Raw genomic sequence first — 22,476 nt, forward strand, 5'->3', positions numbered from 1 at the left:
ATCAAAAAAGATGACGTCGGATGTATTACATTTTTTTTCTATATCCATAATTTTCTCTCTCTCTCTATCCTTTTCTAATATTGAAAAGTACCACAATATTCATTTAATATTTTTGTTCGCTATATATAAATATTCTTACTTATAGCATTATAACACTTGTGAAAAATATAAACATAAACGTTTTTGAAATATTGTTTTATGACGTGTACCTTGCTTCGGTGTATAGCTGCGCGTAAATCGACTCGATTCACTTATCGTTATAGCTTTATGAGTTGTAATTTAGTGTGAACCGCGTATCTTTATCCGCAGCGGAACTTCTCGCCTCGATGATAGCTAATCGCGTTGCGCCGGACGTTACGAGGATGCCGAGGCTTAAAGGGCACATAAGAGCCTCGCACCTAAACGCGCTCTAATCTACGGAATTATCCGTTTCCGACATTCCCACGTAACGTGCATCCTGATATCCCGATACGCGCTGGCTCGACGATACCCCGGGTGCGATCTACCGGCATTTAAAGTGCACGAACCCATTGAGCGCACGTGGTCAACGTCCGCGTTGCGCTCGCACTTTTCGAGCTAGAACGCTCGAGTAGCGGATACCGATCCCCCAATCGCCGTTAAGATACGCCTGAAAATCGGCCGACCAAGACGATTCACCGTACAAATGTCCTTGCAGATAAGCGCCACGCAAGGCTGGCCGCGATCTTCGTTCGCCAACAAGGAAGTGTCCGGTTCCAAATGTCATTTGTTACATTATTTAATTTCTGCTACTTGATACAGGTCTTTTCTAAAATCTATACCTTTTCGGGGGGATAATTCATTATTTTCCTTGTTATAAGCAGTCCGTCGAAAGATATGTAGCAAACAGTTTTTCGTAATAAAAAAACTTTTGCTGGGAGAATGCATTTTAGTAAAGAAATTTTTTGTACAAAATTTTAATACGGGTTGCAGGTACAATTTTGCGTATTTATATTTCTAAATATTTGACGTAAATGTCACGCACAAAAGATTTACGTTATTTTCTAAAATTGTTTTCTTATAATATAAATATTACTGTATCAAAAACCGCATCGCGCGCAACTGAGAGGACACTTTCGCTTTAATTATTGAGACACTGAAGACACCCACGGTCCCTCAATGCCGACGTCTATGAACACGCAGTTTATGTTCACGCGAACGTTTACGTGCTTGCAGCCGCTCGTGCCAGTTTAGCGTGCCTACCTTTGACCGTCTTATACGCGTCACGTTAATGATGAATACCGTTCTAATGCGATGGTTCTAATGGGTAGTCTCGAGCCACACCTCATTAATCGCATAATAAGAAAACGAAGGAAAGGGAAAATTGCGAAAACGTATCCGGAGTAAAACGAATAGACCTCGAGAAAACTGAGGAAAGAAGAAACACGAGTACTAAAGTAAAAAATTATTTTCAAGAATTTATATATGTATTTTAAGCGATATTATGGAAGAATTTTATAGGATCTCGAAGACTTTGCTGATGCATTTTTAGATTTAATAACTCGTAGATTTCTTTGTTTGCAAAATACAATTTTGTATAATACTGTATCTTTTTTAGTCCGCGTGCTCTTCTTTTTTTATTCTACAATCCTTCTGGTTATATAGATTACGTTTTCTTACTGCACTTGATAGCAGAATTCGCAAAGCATCCGGTTTAGCCGTATCGCGTGGCGAAAGAATTCGACGAGGCTCATTCCTAAGGCCACCTTTCTCGCGCGTGCGAATTTTCTTGGAAAGCGCGCGACGTGTGGTATCGCCGATAGCAATTAGTGACGTGCAACGTGGCGCTTTATAGGCACGCGTCAAGCGACAGGTCGAGAGGAAACCGATGAAAGAGGCCCTTTTTGCAGCCGGTCCCCGTCCCGGTGTGCGTGCGTCTGACGCACGGACATGCGGATCGTGATGTCAATTACTAACGAAGACAGTCGGTCGGGCTGACTGTCGCAGGCACCGGCCGCAGTGACAGCGGCACGCGTCTTAAGTCGCGTTTACAAGACTCACAAGAAGCGGCTATAAATCCTCTCCCCGGATGCTTGGAACGTTTCTTGCCGCCGTTGCCCGCTAATGCCCGCTAGCGACTCCGCGAATCTGGACTTAATTAATCTCGGAGCGCTACTGTGTGTACACAGTACATTATAATGAATTGTCTTTATTAAGTCTAGCTTAAGAAACCCGTTCCGTTGCATCTCGTATTAAATATAACATTTAAAAGTATATAGCAATATGATCAGAAATTTGGAAGTTTCCGAAGAAGATCTAAAGATTTCCAAGTTCTAAAGTCTCAAAGTTTTAAACAAACCAAGAATCCTCAAAGTTCCGGATTTATTTTCTTGGTCACATTAAAATGTATTTAATCTGAATTGGATAAACGCGCTGAGAATATCTCAGGATTTCTTAGAAATTTTTAGATGCTGGTTGCATAATATCAGACGATCGCATTTCAATTTGTCGATTTAAGTTCAGCACTTTGGTATCGTAACGTGATCGCGTGCATCTGCTTGATAAGCCATGCGTGCCGCGATAATTTTATTTACTGGATTCTTGTTACCTTCTATGGTATCTGGTAGACCTTTACTGGCACGACCGTCAAGATAAATGACGTGACTGCACTTTATTTACATCCGAGAAGGACGATTTCTGACACACAATGAAATGATTTATCTCGATTTTAATACGCGGAATTAAATCCTGAAATCTCCAACGCGTGGATCTTTTCGCGCATATTTAAAAAAATGCATAACTGAATCCCGCGATCTGAAAAGATGTAAATTTTTAATTGTTTTAAGATTCGAAGAGCTGAGAAATTCCAGGCACTAAAAATCCGATAGCATCGACACTTAAGTCCGTTTTTCATTCTTCGTTTCTTTCTAACAGTCCCCCTTAGAAAGAAACAAAGAGTGAGTTAAACTAATTGTAAGTTTTAAATTTTAAAGTTAAACGACGTTGGGGTGAAAACGGGCATTAGTGATCCAAGTTTCGCAAGATTTAAATTTCTCCGGATTGCGAAACACATGGAATTCCAAAAATTCGGGTTGTTGGACAATATCCCAGGTTCCTGGGGATCTGAGGCAACCGCGTTGCAGGTAATAATCGCACTTTCCTGCATAACCGAGGTGAGCGAGCCGATTGCTCTCGGCTTGGCTCGGGTTTCATAGAATTTCCGCTTGGCTTCCGAGAGAAAGAGAGAGAGAGAAAGTGAGAGAGACCTTCTCGTTGTAATATCGATCACGAGGATCGCAGTAGGTGTTCCACAACGCGGGTATAATAATAACCCGGCTTAACAAGGGCACGGGAGTTCAGGTAGGCGCTCTCCAGCGGAATCGGCCACGTAGGTAGGAAGTCGAGCAACAAATGGGTAGGTGGCTGCTGACTGGCTCTCGGCTTGCTCTCGACCTCGTCGACCGCCACGATTAATACTTCCATCGTGCATTGTTCCTCGTCACGTAAATCTTCGGCCAGCCGAGATAAGCCACCACCACGGAAACCATTTATAAGACCGATTTATATCATTACCAACGGCTCCGCGCTTGCTCCGCAAATATTCTCGCGTCAGCTGATCGTCTTACCCGTTTTCCTCTTCTCATAACTGCCTGGATAATGGCGCGGCTAGCCACCGACCGAAACGATGGGAATAGTTGGAGCTGTCTCTCCGATTCAGTTGTCAAGATTTACGGTGTCGGAGTAAATATATCATTGCGCGCGATATTGATAATTAATTCTGAACAATTGACTGCTCTATACACTTACATAAACTCTTGACAGCAAAATTGCATTAACAATCACGCAGCTTGTTATTTCTTTTCTTTTATAATACATTGAGAAAGAAGAAATAGAAGAAATCAATAAAAATGCCGTGCAGCATTTCCGTAATGTTTTATCTTTCTCGCAGCTGCGAAAAATTCGAGAAGGCTTGAAGTACCGATTTGTGTACTTTACTTTTTCTTCTCATATTCTTTTTTTTTTATCCTACCTGACCCGACTGATTAATTTCATTTTGATTTGTCGATAGAGAAGGGAAAGTTGATTAACAACGCCCGTGCCTGCCAATTGACGTTATAGTCTGACTGTGTGCAATCGGTCATATACACGTTACAGTTTTATAATCTACATACGATTACTCAGTCTATAATTTCGATATATGGGTCAATGTCTCGGGCCGAAATAAAGTATCAATCGTACTTCATCTTGTTCCAATCGCGCGGACGTTCCACTTTTGGTAGATTAATTTTTTCCTCCCACCGACCTTTCTCCTCCCTCTTTCTCGCCTCTCTCTCTCTCTCTCTCTCTCTCTCTCTCTCTCTCTCTCTCTTCCGCCCTCTCTCACTTATCTCGTTTTGTTGTCATTTTTGCGCGTCTCATTTCTTACAATCTACATATGGTTTTGCGGGTCAATGGTGTGTGCGCGCGCGCGTACCGCAATAAAGTATCAATCATACCGCCTCATCTCTTGGACCGGCCGAGCCGGCCAACCCGCTCCGGTCCGGGATGCTACGCGCCGCGTGGCGCCCAGGTGTGTTCCGTCTCGCGAATATGAAGAGTGCCGGCAGCCTGGTGACACACTTCCCCAATTCTCGCATTGTTCTTCATCCGCGTGCACGTACGAAATAAATCTCCGTACGACGCGGGGGAGGGCGGGAGTAAGCGAGGGAGGAAGAAAAAGGGGCTGACTAGTCCCCCTTGGCCTCGTGACCGGCTCGTAATTGCGATTGCTTTTCGTGGGAGGGCCGGTAGGTATATAATTGATAATTAAGCGCGCGCCCTCCTTGCCCCCGGCAAAGAAGTTGATGGAAGATGAGAAAGAGGGAGAAGAACGGCAGGGAACGGAAGACCGAATGTAACGATGCCATTTGGGACTTGCGTGCACTTGAATGCGATTGACCGGCAGCCTTGCTTTCATATTGCCGTTATATTCTTCCACCTACTGCAATCTAATTCTTTGGATGTCAAACTATATCAGAGAAACTTGAAAGTAATCATATGTAGGTACTTATTTCATCAATAATCAGTCATGATTAAGTTTAATCTTGGTTTAGGTGACGCTTCTCTTTAAAAGTAAACGGAAGATCGTTGACTTAAATGGATCGTGTGACGTTTTTAATTAACGCGAATAAATCTTAATTACAGCGAGTTACGAATCATCGAATTTTTTTCGGGAATGCGCACGTCTTAATTTACAAACATATATTTTCATCTTCCTCGACGTCACGTTAATTCACGTCACTGTCAGGCATTTCTAAACATGTTTCCACAAGTCATTACACTCGCGGTATGTCAACGCACTTCGACGATCGGTCTTCGTCTTGATGACGAAGTTTCAGATTGACATTGAAATTCCATTTTAGCGGGCTTATCTCAATTTTTCGATGGTGTACATGTGCGCAAACAAGCCGCGTAAACGTCAATTCGCGCCCGAATGTCTCTCAAGATGGGTCATGTAGCTTTCCTTGTTTCTTCGAGAATAACGGTTAATACATATTGAAAAATAAAAAACGAGATGAGATGCGGGCTACCTCAGAGTGTTTTTCACAACTGTTTTTTTTTACGAACGATGCACTACACGTTCGCGGGACGAATCAACGTTAATTTAATCGACAGGATTAATAATGTTATTAATACGCGTGACCAACGGGCTGGAATAGCTGCGTGAGCGCCGCGATGAATAAATATATCAATGATTTTTCTTGTTTTTAACTCGTTCGTTTGTAACCAATACACCGTGAGCTCGATCTTTCCCATGTAAGCCGATCGTAACGCGCGATTCAAAGTGTTACAACGATAATTCAGTTTATTGCCTTGACTTTACTCCCCGCCCCTCGTTATATCAACCATAAGCTACTATCTTTATTTCTCTCTCTCTCTTTCTATTTCTCTTTCTCCTTTTTTTCCAAGAGTGAACCTAGTAGGAACTCTGTCGTTATAAAACTACGAGTAATAACACTGTAACTCATTGTCAGTGGCCAGGTAATAATGTGGCGTCCCGCGGCGTCGGGTTGGTTGATGTCGCTTTCGTAGAAATGTGCATTGTCGCAGGAAGGAAAGATACGTCCCGGAATACACTGGTACACGTTCGTAGTTTCGCTTCCCAGATTCAAGTCGCGCCACTAGTACGTAGAAAAGATTAAAGAATCTCGTAAACACTATAAGCAAAAGTACTTTGAAGAATTAAATAAAACCCAAATACATTGCTGCCCCCCCTATTACAGATTGTATTAATTAAATAGAATTTATAATTATTTTATATGGAACCAAATCCAGTTTCAAAATCAATTTTTAGTACGTGATTTCCTTAGAAAAAATATTACAAATATATCTATATATTTGTATAATAATAATATAAGAATACGCTATATATTATGTATAAAATATAAACAATAATAATTTAAAAAGATGTGCAACGTACATGCGTCCTGGTTTCAGTAACTCTTTTCTTATTCAGCAAAATTGCTAAAAAATATCTTGACGTTATGCTTTGTTGCATAACGTCAAATACAAACACAATCCATATTGTAATATTTTTTTTTTTTTAATTTGCCATATGCGTGAATCATAATACTGAAATTCAAGGTTTCGCGATACCCGCGTATTCATTGATCTCACGGAAAGCCGTTTATGTGGAATACGCGGTCTTCTAATTGGGGAGCATTATTATTCGTCAATATTTGCATTGTACGTAAAAGCGAATAGCCGGGGGATCGTTATCTGCGCCACGAACACGAAGAAACGTAACTTCGTCGTCGGGGCGATCGTTGCTTATCCGGCAGGATCGCGTAGGTGTTAAAGCGCGCGGTCCTCGCCCACTTGAATCGATTCTGAATGGACAGCACGATCGTTTCGTCCTTTCGGGTGTTCTGTTAACTGTCGCGTCGTTAAGAAGGCCGCCTGTCGAAAATTATAGTCTACATTTTTCTACCGACCTTTTCTAGTTCTCAAAATTCTTCTTCTCAGAATGTCACGAAACTTTAGTTTTGAGAGATTATTATTTGGAGATTATTAATGATCTCAATTAATATATTAATATTGTTTTTCTTAAAAAATTTTAAGACACGCAAAAAATTGTGCTTGTATAAATATATCTGGATTGTTCAGGGATAAAAAATATTTTAAGTTTATTGCTTATAATATTTTATACATCAAATCACATTTACATCATGCTTTAACTTAATTTTATTTCAAAAAAGCTGTTCTCTCTAAATTCGCTAACCAAAATTAAATTAAGTACAAAGATGTACGTACAGGCGAAATTATAAATGCAGATTGGATTTTCACGTATGCACTTGCTTATTTGTCACGTTCAACCGTGAGGGAACACGGTGTCAGTGAATAATTGCGGCTCATTTTCAATGAAATTACGCGACGCGATGCAAAGTGCATTAAGGCGTTGCTTAATCAAGAGGCGTTCTGCATTATTTCATAACTGGACGAATCACGTCGACGTCGGCGGTTGTGCAATCCGCCGCCACGCCGATACATTCATGCGACACGCGCGAAAGTAATTCCGGCATCGCGTTCAATTGCCTCGAATACAATCGATCAATAAATATTTATGAGCGGCTCGAGCATGTCTCGCGACGCGACAGATGCACGCCTGCCGACGTTTTACGTCGATGACGTCTGTTAGGGGCTACAGACGAAATATATGGTATATCTCTGTTTTGATTTTTTGATCTCCCAAAGTACGAAACGTCGAAATAACAATGTGTGTGTAAGGAATTAATAGTATCTTATCTTCTGCAATAATATCCAATGTAATATGTAATCTTCGCAGTCTTCTTACCTAAAGTCTTGTGATTCGATAATGTTAAAATTATCTTTTAATCGCACGTCTATAATTCTAAAAGTTTATAATTAGAAATGTTTAAAAAATTCAAAATTTTTTATAATTTCGAGAAATTCTATACAGTCTCATTGAATTTTTGTTTGGACAATAGCGTAATTTTTTATACGATGCAATCAGCATTGAAGCTCTTTTTTGGATATCAAAGATACCTCGGATACTCTTAAGACGCGTTATGACATTACGTTATATTGCATAGAAGGAACGTACTCGCTGTTGCCGGAGTTCTTGCGGCGCTTATTTACGAGCACGTTACACGCAATGTTAATTCGACAGATTTGACCGTAAATAACGCCCATGTATACCCACATGGACCCAGGTATATATTTATCTCAGTCTATAAAATTTATTCCCGCCGGATGTGCCGCAGTTTAGGTGCGATGGCTGAAATTTATGAACGCAAGTTGGGGAATCAACGCGCAGCGAATTTTATATACGTGTTCACCCGACACACAATTTTTTTTTTCAAGTCATTAAAGACGATTTTATCCGCGTGCGTAAAGAGATACACTCTGATACAGATGCTCCGAAAAGGCTAGTCGCGCGTATATTTCGAGATGCGAAAGTTCCGAGCAAAGTCCTAAGGATTTATTTAAGCTCCTATTCTTTCAATAATAATATTCCACAAACGCGGGTCTCTTTCCTCAGACTCTTTAGAGCATGGAAGGATTAAGATCGATTTCTATTTGCCGATAGCATCTAGAGAGACAGAGTGTCTTACATTGAAACGCGCTGGGATATCGGCAGATACGAATAGAGATACGTCAAATTAAATCCGATTCTCGATTCTTGAATGTCACAGCGATCAGTCGTGTTCCATCGATTGTTTCAGGAGAATGGCTGCCTGTACTCGCATATACGATGGGGCGAGGCCTTCGTCGTGGTCTACAGCGTGACATGTAAGCGGAGCTTTCAGGAAGCTCGCGGACTTCTCAAGCAACTCGCGGATCTACGCCTGCCGTCCTATTTCACCGCCCTCCTGCTCGGCAACAAGAGAGATTTGGATCACGCACGGTAAGCGTAAATCACAACATTGTTACAAATGTGATTAACAGTTCCGTACATGGGGTGGGCGTGTATGCTCCGGGTAACGTCCGATGACGATCTTCTGACTGATATACGACCAAATAAACCGCGCACACGCGCATCGTAAAAACAGTAATTATTAACAAATCAATAACGGCGTAATTTTTCACTGATGCGAGAGAAGCATCTTTCGGAGCATCTCGGAATTCGTTCATCGCACGCGTATCATATATAATTATAAGAAATAATGATCGCGCGCGCGTTTTTTTTGAATTATAATTTATTGATATCGTCGGGTGAAACACACACTTGCAGAATTTGATACTATATTACTGTAGTTACATTTCAATCCGTTGTTGAGTAATTGTTAATAGGCTACATGATACCTGCACGTAACTGAATATATTTGCCGCGCTAATAAAATCAAAAGAAAAACGATGCTTGCGTGTGTTCGTAAGTAATGTTGTGCTTACACATTGTGGCCCATTTTTACCCGCGGCCTCGCAAGTCTGGCACACTTCGTCGATTGTCGTCTTAAGGGGCACTCACACGGTCAATATTTCCGTCAATGTCTGAAATATCTCTCTGATTAACGGTGTAATCTTTTTTTCTTAAATTAAATAAATTGAAAGTACTTCTGGAATTTTTATATCGGACTTAATTTAAGAGAGAGATGTCGAATATTGAATATTGGAGGGCAAAGGACAATATTTTCCCGTGCGCGAGATTCTTTCCGAGGAAAAATTGTTCAAATTTATCATGAAAATCAAGATAAATGTTGATTGTCACGCGTTTTATTTAGCGCCAAACAGGCGTCATGTCGAATCTCGTTCTCGGAGTTGAGATTTATCGCCGGAGCTCATTCGACCGCCCGATACGAATCGTATGAGGGCCGCTTAAAGTGGCTCGCTCGGCGCAAGAATTACAATATCATTTCGCGTCGCGCGATCTCTGATCGCGCGACACGGCTTCGTGTATCGCCCTCGGCGAATCGTCGATTATTCGATCGTTCCTCTTTTTCTCTCGACGTCGCGTTTTATGCCGATCGCACACGCGCGCGCGATATAGGTAACGTGCTGATGCCCGGCCTCTATTAATCCTGCAGTTCACTTTCCACCTGCGAGTAACAGGATCTTTGCCGGCTGTTTCCTAGACGGGGTGAGATTTCGCGTGCACCACGCGATTTGTATTTTTCACAGACAGCCCCCCTCGCGGCATTTTATCGGGTTGTCTCGGCACGATTTTGTTGTCCCTTCTGCACTCACGTTGCCCACCACGAACCGGTTGTTTCGGTGTGTCTCGCAGAAGAGGAAAATGAGACACTTTGATTCTTCATGTGTCTCAAAGTTCCCTTGTACGCTAGTAGAGGAGACTTTTTAATTGAATTATACCAAAATTCTTACATCCTCGAGCGTTCAAGAATGATTCAAATGTCCGAGTCTTTTAAAAATTACGACATGATATTATTAATTTATGTGATTTCTTTCGTACATTATTTTGCGCCCACTGGCAAACTACCGGAATTGCTGGAAACTTTTTGTATGATATGTTTCTTGTTTGAAGAGAGGCTTTTTGCCGCGCGCACGTGAGTTTCTTTTTTTTTTTTTTTGCCGGTACGGTGCGCGTTTTCGCAAAAACCAGTTCAACGAACCGAACGTTCGATCAGCCACACGATGACGGAGTAAGTTAATCGGCCGACTGGCACGTCAACTCTGGCAAGCGACTCATCCAAGTCGGTCAAGCGACTTGGACAGGTAAACAGATCTGGCGTGGCGAAATATCGCGTGAACGGTTTCTAGACGACCGACGAACGACATGACCACTACCGGGTGCCCTCTCGAATCGGCGGCATCCGATACTGACACATGTGGCTGAAGCTAGCAGCGGGAGCTAGCAGCGGAACGTCGCGCGGGCAGGGCCGAATATCATGTGGGTTCCTCAGGGGGTCCGAACGTATCGTAGGTTAATTATTATTAGCCGCTGGGCTTTTCTTAGATATTATTAATTAATGAAAATTAAATTCATCTATATATAAATATTTTTTACAATATTCAAACTGTTTTTTTATCGGTTTGATATAAAAACATGTTTTAATTATTATAGATTATTCGATAAATAATTGTAGAAAATAGCAAAGAACTATTCTCTCCAAATTTTTATGGGATCACGTCCTTGTGATAACAAAACAATTTAGAAAGTATTTGCAACAATCCGCGGTTCCCCTTAATTGTTATTAATTTTTTATTGATAAATTATTCAGCGGCGACCAAACGCAAAGAACGATTCTCTCCAAATTTTTATGGGATCACGTCCTCGTGACAACAAAACGATTCAGCAAGTATTTGGGACAATCCGCGGTTCCCCTTAATTGTTATTAATTTTTTATTGATAAATTATTCAGCGGCGACCAAACGCAAAGAACGATTCTCTCCAAATTTTTATGGGATCACGTCCTTGTGATAACAAAACGATTTAGAAAGTATTTGCAACAATCCGCGGTTCCCCTTAATTGTTATTAATTTTTTATTGATAAATTATTCAGCGGCGACCAAACGCAAAGAACAATTCTCTCCAAATTTTTATGGGATCACGTCCTTGTGATAACAAAACGATTTAGAAAGTATTTGGGACAATCCGCGGTTTCCCTTAATTGTTATTAATTTTTTATTGACAAATTATTCAGCGGCGACCAAACGCAAAGAACGATTCTCTCCAAATTTTTATGGGATCACGTCCTCGTGACAACAAAACGATTCAGCAAATATTTGGGACAATCCGCGGTTTCCCTTAATTGTTATTAATTTTTTATTGATAAATTATTCAGCGGCGACCAAACGCAAAGAACGATTCTCTCCAAATTTTTATGGGATCACGTCCTTGTGATAACAAAACGATTTAGAAGGTATTTGCAACAATCCGCAGTTTTATATTGTTATTATTAATAAAAAATTAATAACAATTATGGGAAACCGCGGATTGTCTCAAATACTTGCTGAATGGTTTTGTTATCACAAGGACGTGATCCCATAAAAATTTGAAGAGAATCGTTCTTTGCGATCGGTCGCCGCTGAATAATTTATCAATAAAAAATTAATAACAATTAAGGGGAACCGCGGATTGTTGCAAATACATTTTAAATCGTTTTGTTGTCACAAGGACGTGATCCCATAAAAATTTAGAGAGAATCGTCCTTTGCGATCGGTCGCCGCTGAATAAATTATGAATAAAAAATTAATAACAATTATTATAAAACCGCGGATTGTTCCAAATACTAGCTGAATTGTTTTGTTGTTACAAGTACGTGATTCCCTAAAAATTTGGAGAGAATCGTTCATTGCGTTTGGTCGCCGCTGAATAATTTATCAATAAAAAATTAATAACATTTAAGGGGAACCGCGGATTGTTGCAAATATCTTCTAAATCGTTTTGTTGTCACAAGGTCGTGATTCCCTAAAAATTTGGAGAGAATCGTTCTTTGCGTTTGGTCGCCGCTGAATAATTTATCAATAAAAAATTAATAACAATTAAGGGAAACCGCGGATTGTTGCAAATACTTTCTAAATCGTTTTGTTGTCACAAGGACGTGATCCCCTAAAAATTTGGAGGGAATCGTTCTTTGCGATCGGTCGCCGCTAAATAAATTATCAATAAAATATTAATAACAATTAAGGAAAACCGCAGATTGTTGCAAATACCTTCTAAATCGTTTTGTTGTCACAAGGACGTGATCCCCTAAAAATTTGGAAAGAATCGTTCTTGTCGCCGCTGAATATTATCAATAAAAATTAATAACAATTAAGGGGAAACCGCGGATTGTTGCAAATACTTCTAAATCGTTTGTTATCACAAGGACGTGATCCCCTAAAAATTTGGAGAGAATCGTTCTTTGCGTTTGGTCGCCGCTGAATAATTTATCAATAAAAATTAATAACAATTAAGGGGAACCGCGGATTGTTGCAAATACTTTCTAAATCGTTTTGTTATCACAAGGACGTGATCCCATAAAAATTTGGAGAGAATCGTTCTTTGCGTTTGGTCGCCGCTGAATAATTTATCAATAAAAAATTAATAACAATTAAGGGGAACCGCGGATTGTTGCAAATACTTTCTAAATCGTTTTGTTATCACAAGGACGTGATCCCATAAAAATTTGGAGAGAATCGTTCTTTGCGTTTGGTCGCCGCTGAATAATTTATCAATAAAAAATTAATAACAATTAAGGGGAACCGCGGATTGTTGCAAATACTTTCTAAATCGTTTTGTTATCACAAGGACGTGATCCCATAAAAATTTGGAGAGAATCGTTCTTTGCGTTTGGTCGCCGCTGAATAATTTATCAATAAAAAATTAATAACAATTAAGGGGAACCGCGGATTGTTGCAAATACTTTCTAAATCGTTTTGTTATCACAAGGACGTGATCCCATAAAAATTTGGAGAGAATCGTTCTTTGCGTTTGGTCGCCGCTGAATAATTTATCAATAAAAAATTAATAACAATTAAGGGGAACCGCGGATTGTTGCAAATACTTTCTAAATCGTTTTGTTATCACAAGGACGTGATCCCATAAAAATTTGGAGAGAATCGTTCTTTGCGTTTGGTCGCCGCTGAATAATTTATCAATAAAAAATTAATAACAATTAAGGGGAACCGCGGATTGTTGCAAATACTTTCTAAATCGTTTTGTTATCACAAGGACGTGATCCCATAAAAATTTGGAGAGAATCGTTCTTTGCGTTTGGTCGCCGCTGAATAATTTATCAATAAAAAATTAATAACAATTAAGGGGAACCGCGGATTGTTGCAAATACTTTCTAAATCGTTTTGTTATCACAAGGACGTGATCCCATAAAAATTTGGAGAGAATCGTTCTTTGCGTTTGGTCGCCGCTGAATAATTTATCAATAAAAAATTAATAACAATTAAGGGGAACCGCGGATTGTTGCAAATACTTTCTAAATCGTTTTGTTATCACAAGGACGTGATCCCATAAAAATTTGGAGAGAATCGTTCTTTGCGTTTGGTCGCCGCTGAATAATTTATCAATAAAAAATTAATAACAATTAAGGGGAACCGCGGATTGTTGCAAATACTTTCTAAATCGTTTTGTTATCACAAGGACGTGATCCCATAAAAATTTGGAGAGAATCGTTCTTTGCGTTTGGTCGCCGCTGAATAATTTATCAATAAAAAATTAATAACAATTAAGGGGAACCGCGGATTGTTGCAAATACTTTCTAAATCGTTTTGTTATCACAAGGACGTGATCCCATAAAAATTTGGAGAGAATCGTTCTTTGCGTTTGGTCGCCGCTGAATAATTTATCAATAAAAAATTAATAACAATTAAGGGGAACCGCGGATTGTTGCAAATACTTTCTAAATCGTTTTGTTATCACAAGGACGTGATCCCATAAAAATTTGGAGAGAATCGTTCTTTGCGTTTGGTCGCCGCTGAATAATTTATCAATAAAAAATTAATAACAATTAAGGGGAACCGCGGATTGTTGCAAATACTTTCTAAATCGTTTTGTTATCACAAGGACGTGATCCCATAAAAATTTGGAGAGAATCGTTCTTTGCGTTTGGTCGCCGCTGAATAATTTATCAATAAAAAATTAATAACAATTAAGGGGAACCGCGGATTGTTGCAAATACTTTCTAAATCGTTTTGTTATCACAAGGACGTGATCCCATAAAAATTTGGAGAGAATCGTTCTTTGCGTTTGGTCGCCGCTGAATAATTTATCAATAAAAAATTAATAACAATTAAGGGGAACCGCGGATTGTTGCAAATACTTTCTAAATCGTTTTGTTATCACAAGGACGTGATCCCATAAAAATTTGGAGAGAATCGTTCTTTGCGTTTGGTCGCCGCTGAATAATTTATCAATAAAAAATTAATAACAATTAAGGGGAACCGCGGATTGTTGCAAATACTTTCTAAATCGTTTTGTTATCACAAGGACGTGATCCCATAAAAATTTGGAGAGAATCGTTCTTTGCGTTTGGTCGCCGCTGAATAATTTATCAATAAAAAATTAATAACAATTAAGGGGAACCGCGGATTGTTGCAAATACTTTCTAAATCGTTTTGTTATCACAAGGACGTGATCCCATAAAAATTTGGAGAGAATCGTTCTTTGCGTTTGGTCGCCGCTGAATAATTTATCAATAAAAAATTAATAACAATTAAGGGGAACCGCGGATTGTTGCAAATACTTTCTAAATCGTTTTGTTATCACAAGGACGTGATCCCATAAAAATTTGGAGAGAATCGTTCTTTGCGTTTGGTCGCCGCTGAATAATTTATCAATAAAAAATTAATAACAATTAAGGGGAACCGCGGATTGTTGCAAATACTTTCTAAATCGTTTTGTTATCACAAGGACGTGATCCCATAAAAATTTGGAGAGAATCGTTCTTTGCGTTTGGTCGCCGCTGAATAATTTATCAATAAAAAATTAATAACAATTAAGGGGAACCGCGGATTGTTGCAAATACTTTCTAAATCGTTTTGTTATCACAAGGACGTGATCCCATAAAAATTTGGAGAGAATCGTTCTTTGCGTTTGGTCGCCGCTGAATAATTTATCAATAAAAAATTAATAACAATTAAGGGGAACCGCGGATTGTTGCAAATACTTTCTAAATCGTTTTGTTATCACAAGGACGTGATCCCATAAAAATTTGGAGAGAATCGTTCTTTGCGTTTGGTCGCCGCTGAATAATTTATCAATAAAAAATTAATAACAATTAAGGGGAACCGCGGATTGTTGCAAATACTTTCTAAATCGTTTTGTTATCACAAGGACGTGATCCCATAAAAATTTGGAGAGAATCGTTCTTTGCGTTTGGTCGCCGCTGAATAATTTATCAATAAAAAATTAATAACAATTAAGGGGAACCGCGGATTGTTGCAAATACTTTCTAAATCGTTTTGTTATCACAAGGACGTGATCCCATAAAAATTTGGAGAGAATCGTTCTTTGCGTTTGGTCGCCGCTGAATAATTTATCAATAAAAAATTAATAACAATTAAGGGGAACCGCGGATTGTTGCAAATACTTTCTAAATCGTTTTGTTATCACAAGGACGTGATCCCATAAAAATTTGGAGAGAATCGTTCTTTGCGTTTGGTCGCCGCTGAATAATTTATCAATAAAAAATTAATAACAATTAAGGGGAACCGCGGATTGTTGCAAATACTTTCTAAATCGTTTTGTTATCACAAGGACGTGATCCCATAAAAATTTGGAGAGAATCGTTCTTTGCGTTTGGTCGCCGCTGAATAATTTATCAATAAAAAATTAATAACAATTAAGGGGAACCGCGGATTGTTGCAAATACTTTCTAAATCGTTTTGTTATCACAAGGACGTGATCCCATAAAAATTTGGAGAGAATCGTTCTTTGCGTTTGGTCGCCGCTGAATAATTTATCAATAAAAAATTAATAACAATTAAGGGGAACCGCGGATTGTTGCAAATACTTTCTAAATCGTTTTGTTATCACAAGGACGTGATCCCATAAAAATTTGGAGAGAATCGTTCTTTGCGTTTGGTCGCCGCTGAATAATTTATCAATAAAAAATTAATAACAATTAAGGGGAACCGCGGATTGTTGCAAATACTTTCTAAATCGTTTTGTTATCACAAGGACGTGATCCCATAAAAATTTGGAGAGAATCGTTCTTTGCGTTTGGTCGCCGCTGAATAATTTATCAATAAAAAATTAATAACAATTAAGGGGAACCGCGGATTGTTGCAAATACTTTCTAAATCGTTTTGTTATCACAAGGACGTGATCCCATAAAAATTTGGAGAGAATCGTTCTTTGCGTTTGGTCGCCGCTGAATAATTTATCAATAAAAAATTAATAACAATTAAGGGGAACCGCGGATTGTTGCAAATACTTTCTAAATCGTTTTGTTATCACAAGGACGTGATCCCATAAAAATTTGGAGAGAATCGTTCTTTGCGTTTGGTCGCCGCTGAATAATTTATCAATAAAAAATTAATAACAATTAAGGGGAACCGCGGATTGTTGCAAATACTTTCTAAATCGTTTTGTTATCACAAGGACGTGATCCCATAAAAATTTGGAGAGAATCGTTCTTTGCGTTTGGTCGCCGCTGAATAATTTATCAATAAAAAATTAATAACAATTAAGGGGAACCGCGGATTGTTGCAAATACTTTCTAAATCGTTTTGTTATCACAAGGACGTGATCCCATAAAAATTTGGAGAGAATCGTTCTTTGCGTTTGGTCGCCGCTGAATAATTTATCAATAAAAAATTAATAACAATTAAGGGGAACCGCGGATTGTTGCAAATACTTTCTAAATCGTTTTGTTATCACAAGGACGTGATCCCATAAAAATTTGGAGAGAATCGTTCTTTGCGATTGGTCGCCGCTGAATAATTTATCAATAAAAAATTAATAACAATTAAGGAGAACCGCGGATTGTTGCAAATACCTTCTAAATCGTTTTGTTGTTACAAGAACGTGATTCCCTAAAAATTTGAAGAAAATCGTTCTTTGCTATGTTCTACAATTATTTATCGAATAATCTATAATAATTAAAACATGTTTTTATATCAAACCGATAAAAAAACAGTTTGAATATTGTAAAAAATATTTATATATAGATGAATTTAATCTTCATTAATTAATAATATCTAAGAAAAGCCCAGCGGCTAATAATAATTAACCTACGATACGTTCGGACCCCCTGAGGAACCCACATGATATTCGGCCCTGTCCGCGGGACGTTCCGCTGCTAGCTCCCGCTGCTAGCTTCAGCCACATACTGACACTGCGGTCTGCGGTCTAGATGCCACGTGTCACGTTTCACGTATTGCCGTCGAGGATCGACTATAAGTATGCGGATAAATGGACGTCATATATCAAGGAGCTTGCTGATCGTAGAAAACGCGAAGATATTAAGTTATTGTATAAATTTCCTCGATTTTATATCACATTCTTAGAGATATTTGTATAAGTTTCTCTGCAAGATTCTCAGCAATTTAAATATCCGGAAATATTTAAGAATTAAAATTTATTTTATTAGAATTTAATTCAAGAATTTTTATAAGAAAATTTCTATAAGATGAGACATATTAATTTTAAAAATTTATAAGAGAAATATCAATTTCTCTCATAACACTGAGTGTAATTCAGTAAACTAATTTTGCAATTAGTGATCATTGGCTACGCGATCGGTTTCTATAATGCAATATAATTTCTTCGATGCATAACGTGATTTTTCATGCAGTAATGTTAAACGAAAAATCGTGGAAAAACATAGCTTGTTTAATAAAAGACGCGCGATATAAAGGTGTGGCTTGCGCGTGCGGTTTCTTGAGTGCTAATGCATCTCGTCGCATTTTATGCAACCAATCACTCAAAATGCATCATCGACGTTGCGTGATTCGGGCGAGAGAAAGCTAGGAAATACAAGTACTCGCGATCGCTGTTTTTTTTGCTTGTAACTCGAATAAAGAGTGGTGGCTCATTAGCCTTGCTGGATCGGCTTCTCATGTGTCCGCTGCTGGTAAATTAACAGGACAGTGATGCGCGTGCGAATAAATATTCGAGTTTCTCGAGACGCACTTCGTGAACCTACCGTGCCGAGGATTCACGGATCGATGGTTTTCTTTCAAGCGTACGAATGCAAAGAACGTAAATCTTCTCTTAGGTTCGAACCACCTAAAATCCTAGTTTAATGGCCTGTAAAATAAAATATCATTTTTCAGCTTTTCAAAATAAAATTTCTTATAATAGTAAAATATATAAATAAAAAATAAAATATTTACAATTGCGTTTAATATTAATGTTAATACAGAATCTTATAGACATGTAAATATTAATTAAGTATTAATACAAAATTTTATTGACGATTAATTAGTAAAATTTTTTAAAGAGATTGAAATTTCTTTTATACGATCGACAGCCGAAGATAATCCTTATTTTAGCTCTTTCCGCTAATGAATCGTCTTCATTATCGCTTGTTACGTCGCTCGCATCGCGAAGATCGCGCCTCGACCGTTGTAGTCGCGGAAGAAACACGTAGGTGAACAGAACCTCACTTGGTATCCCTTCTTCATCGGACGCAGAGGAATTTCCCGCAAGAATGCGGATCGTCGTTAACGAAGACACGCTCCTTTTCTCGCCTTACGAGCCACCTCTCTTCCTTACGTCGCCTTTATGGGGCTTTGCATACCGGGAGAAATCTCACCGATGATCTAGTAACGACGGCGGCGCCGCAATTACATACGTTCGATGCTACTATACACAGGATGTCTCGAAAAAAGTATACATTCGTGCCGCGAGGCTCCATTCACGAAGGAATTCCAAGTCGCTCATGCTTTATCTTCTTTTAAATAAGAGTTGTTCCAAGACCAGACGTGTAATATTATAACCGATGTTATAAATAAATATATATAATATATATTTCTTTTAAGGCTTGGCTTGGAGTTATATTATTCCACTCGAAAATCTGTCGATCTAAGATCTCCTAGGACTCGAGGCTTGAAAAATTTATCGTTTTATAAAGATCGTGGTATTTAAAAGTAGAATGGTTTCATGAATCTGATAATTTTAGAAGTGACATCTCATGCTCTAAGATGCTAAATATCACGTAAATGAAAAAAAAGGGACAAATAGATCGAGATAGGCAATAGGCACAATAGAATTCGACGAGGGGTGCACTCTCGGCATTTCAGCCTTTCAACCTCGGACTCACCTTTAGAACAGCAAGGATGACGAGGCGGAGGTCGAGCGATGTTTTACAAGGCGTGTACGAGAGTGATCGAAGTAAATAAAGGGGTCGTGCATTTGCTGGGAATTTCGCGGAGAGTTAACAAAGGGGAAAGACGACGGGGTGCCTCGATAGCCACGGGCGAATACCAAAAATGTCACACAAATAAAATGTCACCGACCTGGACGGTGTTGCAAGCGAGCGATTGGCCGTCGATCCGCGACGGTGATTGCGGCACTGACGTGAAAAGAGCAATTCGATTTACGTAACTGGCATTTTGATGGCATGTAAGAGATACACGCTCTTCGTAACTGTCACGATTATCGTCGAGAAATTTAATTAAACCGGAATTATTCGAGAGATCCATCGATCCCCGGGTCATAAATTACAGCGCGTCTCTCCTTGCGTGTCGCGTGTACGGAAAATGATCGATTTTAAATTAATCTTATCAGGTGTGACTCTAATGTAAGACTACGAAACAAGATAAAGTTTCCTTAAAAAGGTATATACATTATTTGTTATAAAACCTTGAAGTTTTATAGTTTAATAATTTAAAATTTTCTTATAGCTTTTTAAAGAACCTTAAAATTTTAAGATTTTAAGCTATTAAATCTTAGTTACAAAGTGCAAAGTTTATCAGAGAATTTTAAAATACTAATGAGGTAAACTTTTTGAAAAATAAATAATTTGTTATAAGATTGTGAAATTTTTTTAGCTTGAAGAATGACAGAATATTGAAATCGATCCGAGGAAACCGCGTTGGGATCTGTGAAGTTGGTATGACATTCTACGAATGTAAAAAAAAACAGAGTTCTGATAGCATTTTTCATAGTTCTACAGTTTCCGATAAAAATTAAAAAGAGTTCTCCATTCCTTATATTAAAAAATTGAAATTGAAAAAATATCGTGCTAAATTCATGAAGTTAGGATATTTTTTAAATTTCGATTTTTTAACATAATTAAGGAATGCGAAACTCTTTTTGATTTTTATATAGGGAACTATAAAACTATGAAAAGTGTTGATCAGAACTCTATTTTTTTTTTGAAATTCGTAGAATGTCGTGCCACACAGATCCACCGCGTTGTGGTCTCTCCTATCCAGTAGCCACGCTCGTCGTCTTAATGGAGCTCATAAAGATTAGAGTGAAGTCCGCTGCAGGGCTGGTGAGACCACTCTCCCGAGAACGAGTTTTCGCCGCTTTAGATGCATCCAGAGAGCTGTCGCGTCGTAGTCGCGAATATTGCGCATCGATAACGCTTATCTCGAAATATCGCGACCGACAATCCCTCGCAGCGAGGCGCGACAAGACCGACTCGTTCGGGAAGAACCATTTCCGTTTCAATTGAGGTGCCTCAGTTTCTCGGACTGTGATTTTTTATCTTTGGCACTTTCGTATTTCGAGTAGTTTTGGTTTAAACTTCCTTTCTCTCGAAGTTTTTTGGACGTTGAAAACCTCAAATTTTATTTGAAAATTTTTTATTACTTATGAAAATCTCAAAATCTTTTGATTTGCCAGTTGTACGCGAAACTTGATTACAGCTTCTTTTCTCCTCCACACAAATCTTCGTCACCCTTTCACGTACCATTTTTATGGTGTATTATCCGATTGAGCGTATTGACGCGCTTCTTGTCTCAGAATACTCATCGTAAATATCTCGTCCGTCTACTGCGAATTGAGAAAGAGCGCGGGAACGACAGGAACCAACACCCGCCGCTCGTAAACAACGGTGTGGGGGGGGGGGAGGGATCGCGCCTCGCGTATAAAATATAAAAGGGAACAGGGAGATATTAACGGCCGCGAGCGTGGCACGTCGCGTCGGCTTGTGCACGATCGCGTCTAATCGCTCGCCCTCCCACGTGCCCTCTTCTCGACGCGCACCCCGCGTGAGGATCATGTATTCCTGCGAATTTAATTGTCTCCATAAATATCGGAACCCCTCTGCCCCACACGTAGAGCCGCGCTCTCCACGCTGGAAATACAGGGATACCTCCCTTCCTTCGCCTTCCCGTCTTCATTCCAAGCATCTGAAGATCCCGAATCTTTCAATCCGCACATTTGTGTGTGTGTGTGTGTGTGTGTGTGTGGGTGTGTGTGGTAATTAAAATGCATAAAGCAGGCTGCGGTCGGCATGTTTATCATCAAGTTACTCGAAAGTCGATTCGAAAAGCCAATATTGTAGAAATATGTGAAACATTATTAATCTAATATAATTTCAAAACTTTTTAAAGACTATAATGAAATGTCAAACTTGCCAAGTTCTTATATATATATTGAGCTTATAAAGCTTTATTTTAAAAATTAAATAATCTCGTAAATATATTTCTGTAAATTCGTTTCACTTTCTATTTTGAATAAAATAATATCCCATATGTTATAATAAACGTGACATAGCGCGCATTATATAGATGTACAGAAATATACAAGAGGTAACAAAGTTCTTGTTAACTCTAACATCATAAATATCCTGTGGCGCCTGGCGGCTTCATCCTGGCGAAATTCCAGTGACTCCGCTTCCTCTCATAAATGTATGGTCTTTACGGTTGTCGTTCAATCACCCCTCTCTCTCTCTCTCTCTCTCTCTCTCTCTCTCTCTCTCTCTCTCTCCACGCGTCTGGTGTTTGCCAAACTCATAGCATCCGTCGTCCGTCCGGTACGTTCCGCCGTTTTTCGAGGATTTAATTCCAGCCTTGGACGATTCCATTGACTTGGAAAGCGCCAACGTCCGCCAACGGTATAAATCTGCGAACGCCCGCAACATCCGGTCCGCATTTCCGCCGCTCCCGATCGATGTTTCAACACATGATTCGAGTGTTCCGCGACATAAACCATTCCCTGTG

At 39.1% G+C, this 22,476-nt stretch overlaps 1 protein-coding gene across 3 annotated transcripts in view; it reads left to right on the top strand.

Moving 5' to 3' along the window:
• The window catches only part of LOC143903806 (ras-related and estrogen-regulated growth inhibitor), a 50,657-nt gene that overhangs the window by 25,246 nt on the left and 2,935 nt on the right, over positions 1-22,476 (top strand). For all 3 annotated transcript variants that reach the window (XR_013258805.1, XM_077417777.1, XM_077417776.1), the window contains one exon: positions 8,685-8,866. Coding sequence is in view for 2 of the 3 variants with exons in the window: in XM_077417777.1 (XP_077273903.1) it covers positions 8,685-8,866 (182 nt within the window). In the remaining variant the exon portion in view is untranslated. The remainder of the gene's footprint in view (positions 1-8,684; positions 8,867-22,476) is intronic.

Source organism: Temnothorax americanus, unplaced genomic scaffold, assembly GCF_048541705.1.
Source record: "Temnothorax americanus isolate GAGA-0224 unplaced genomic scaffold, ASM4854170v1 Scaffold5, whole genome shotgun sequence".
Classification (NCBI taxonomy): Eukaryota; Metazoa; Arthropoda; class Insecta; order Hymenoptera; family Formicidae; genus Temnothorax; species Temnothorax americanus.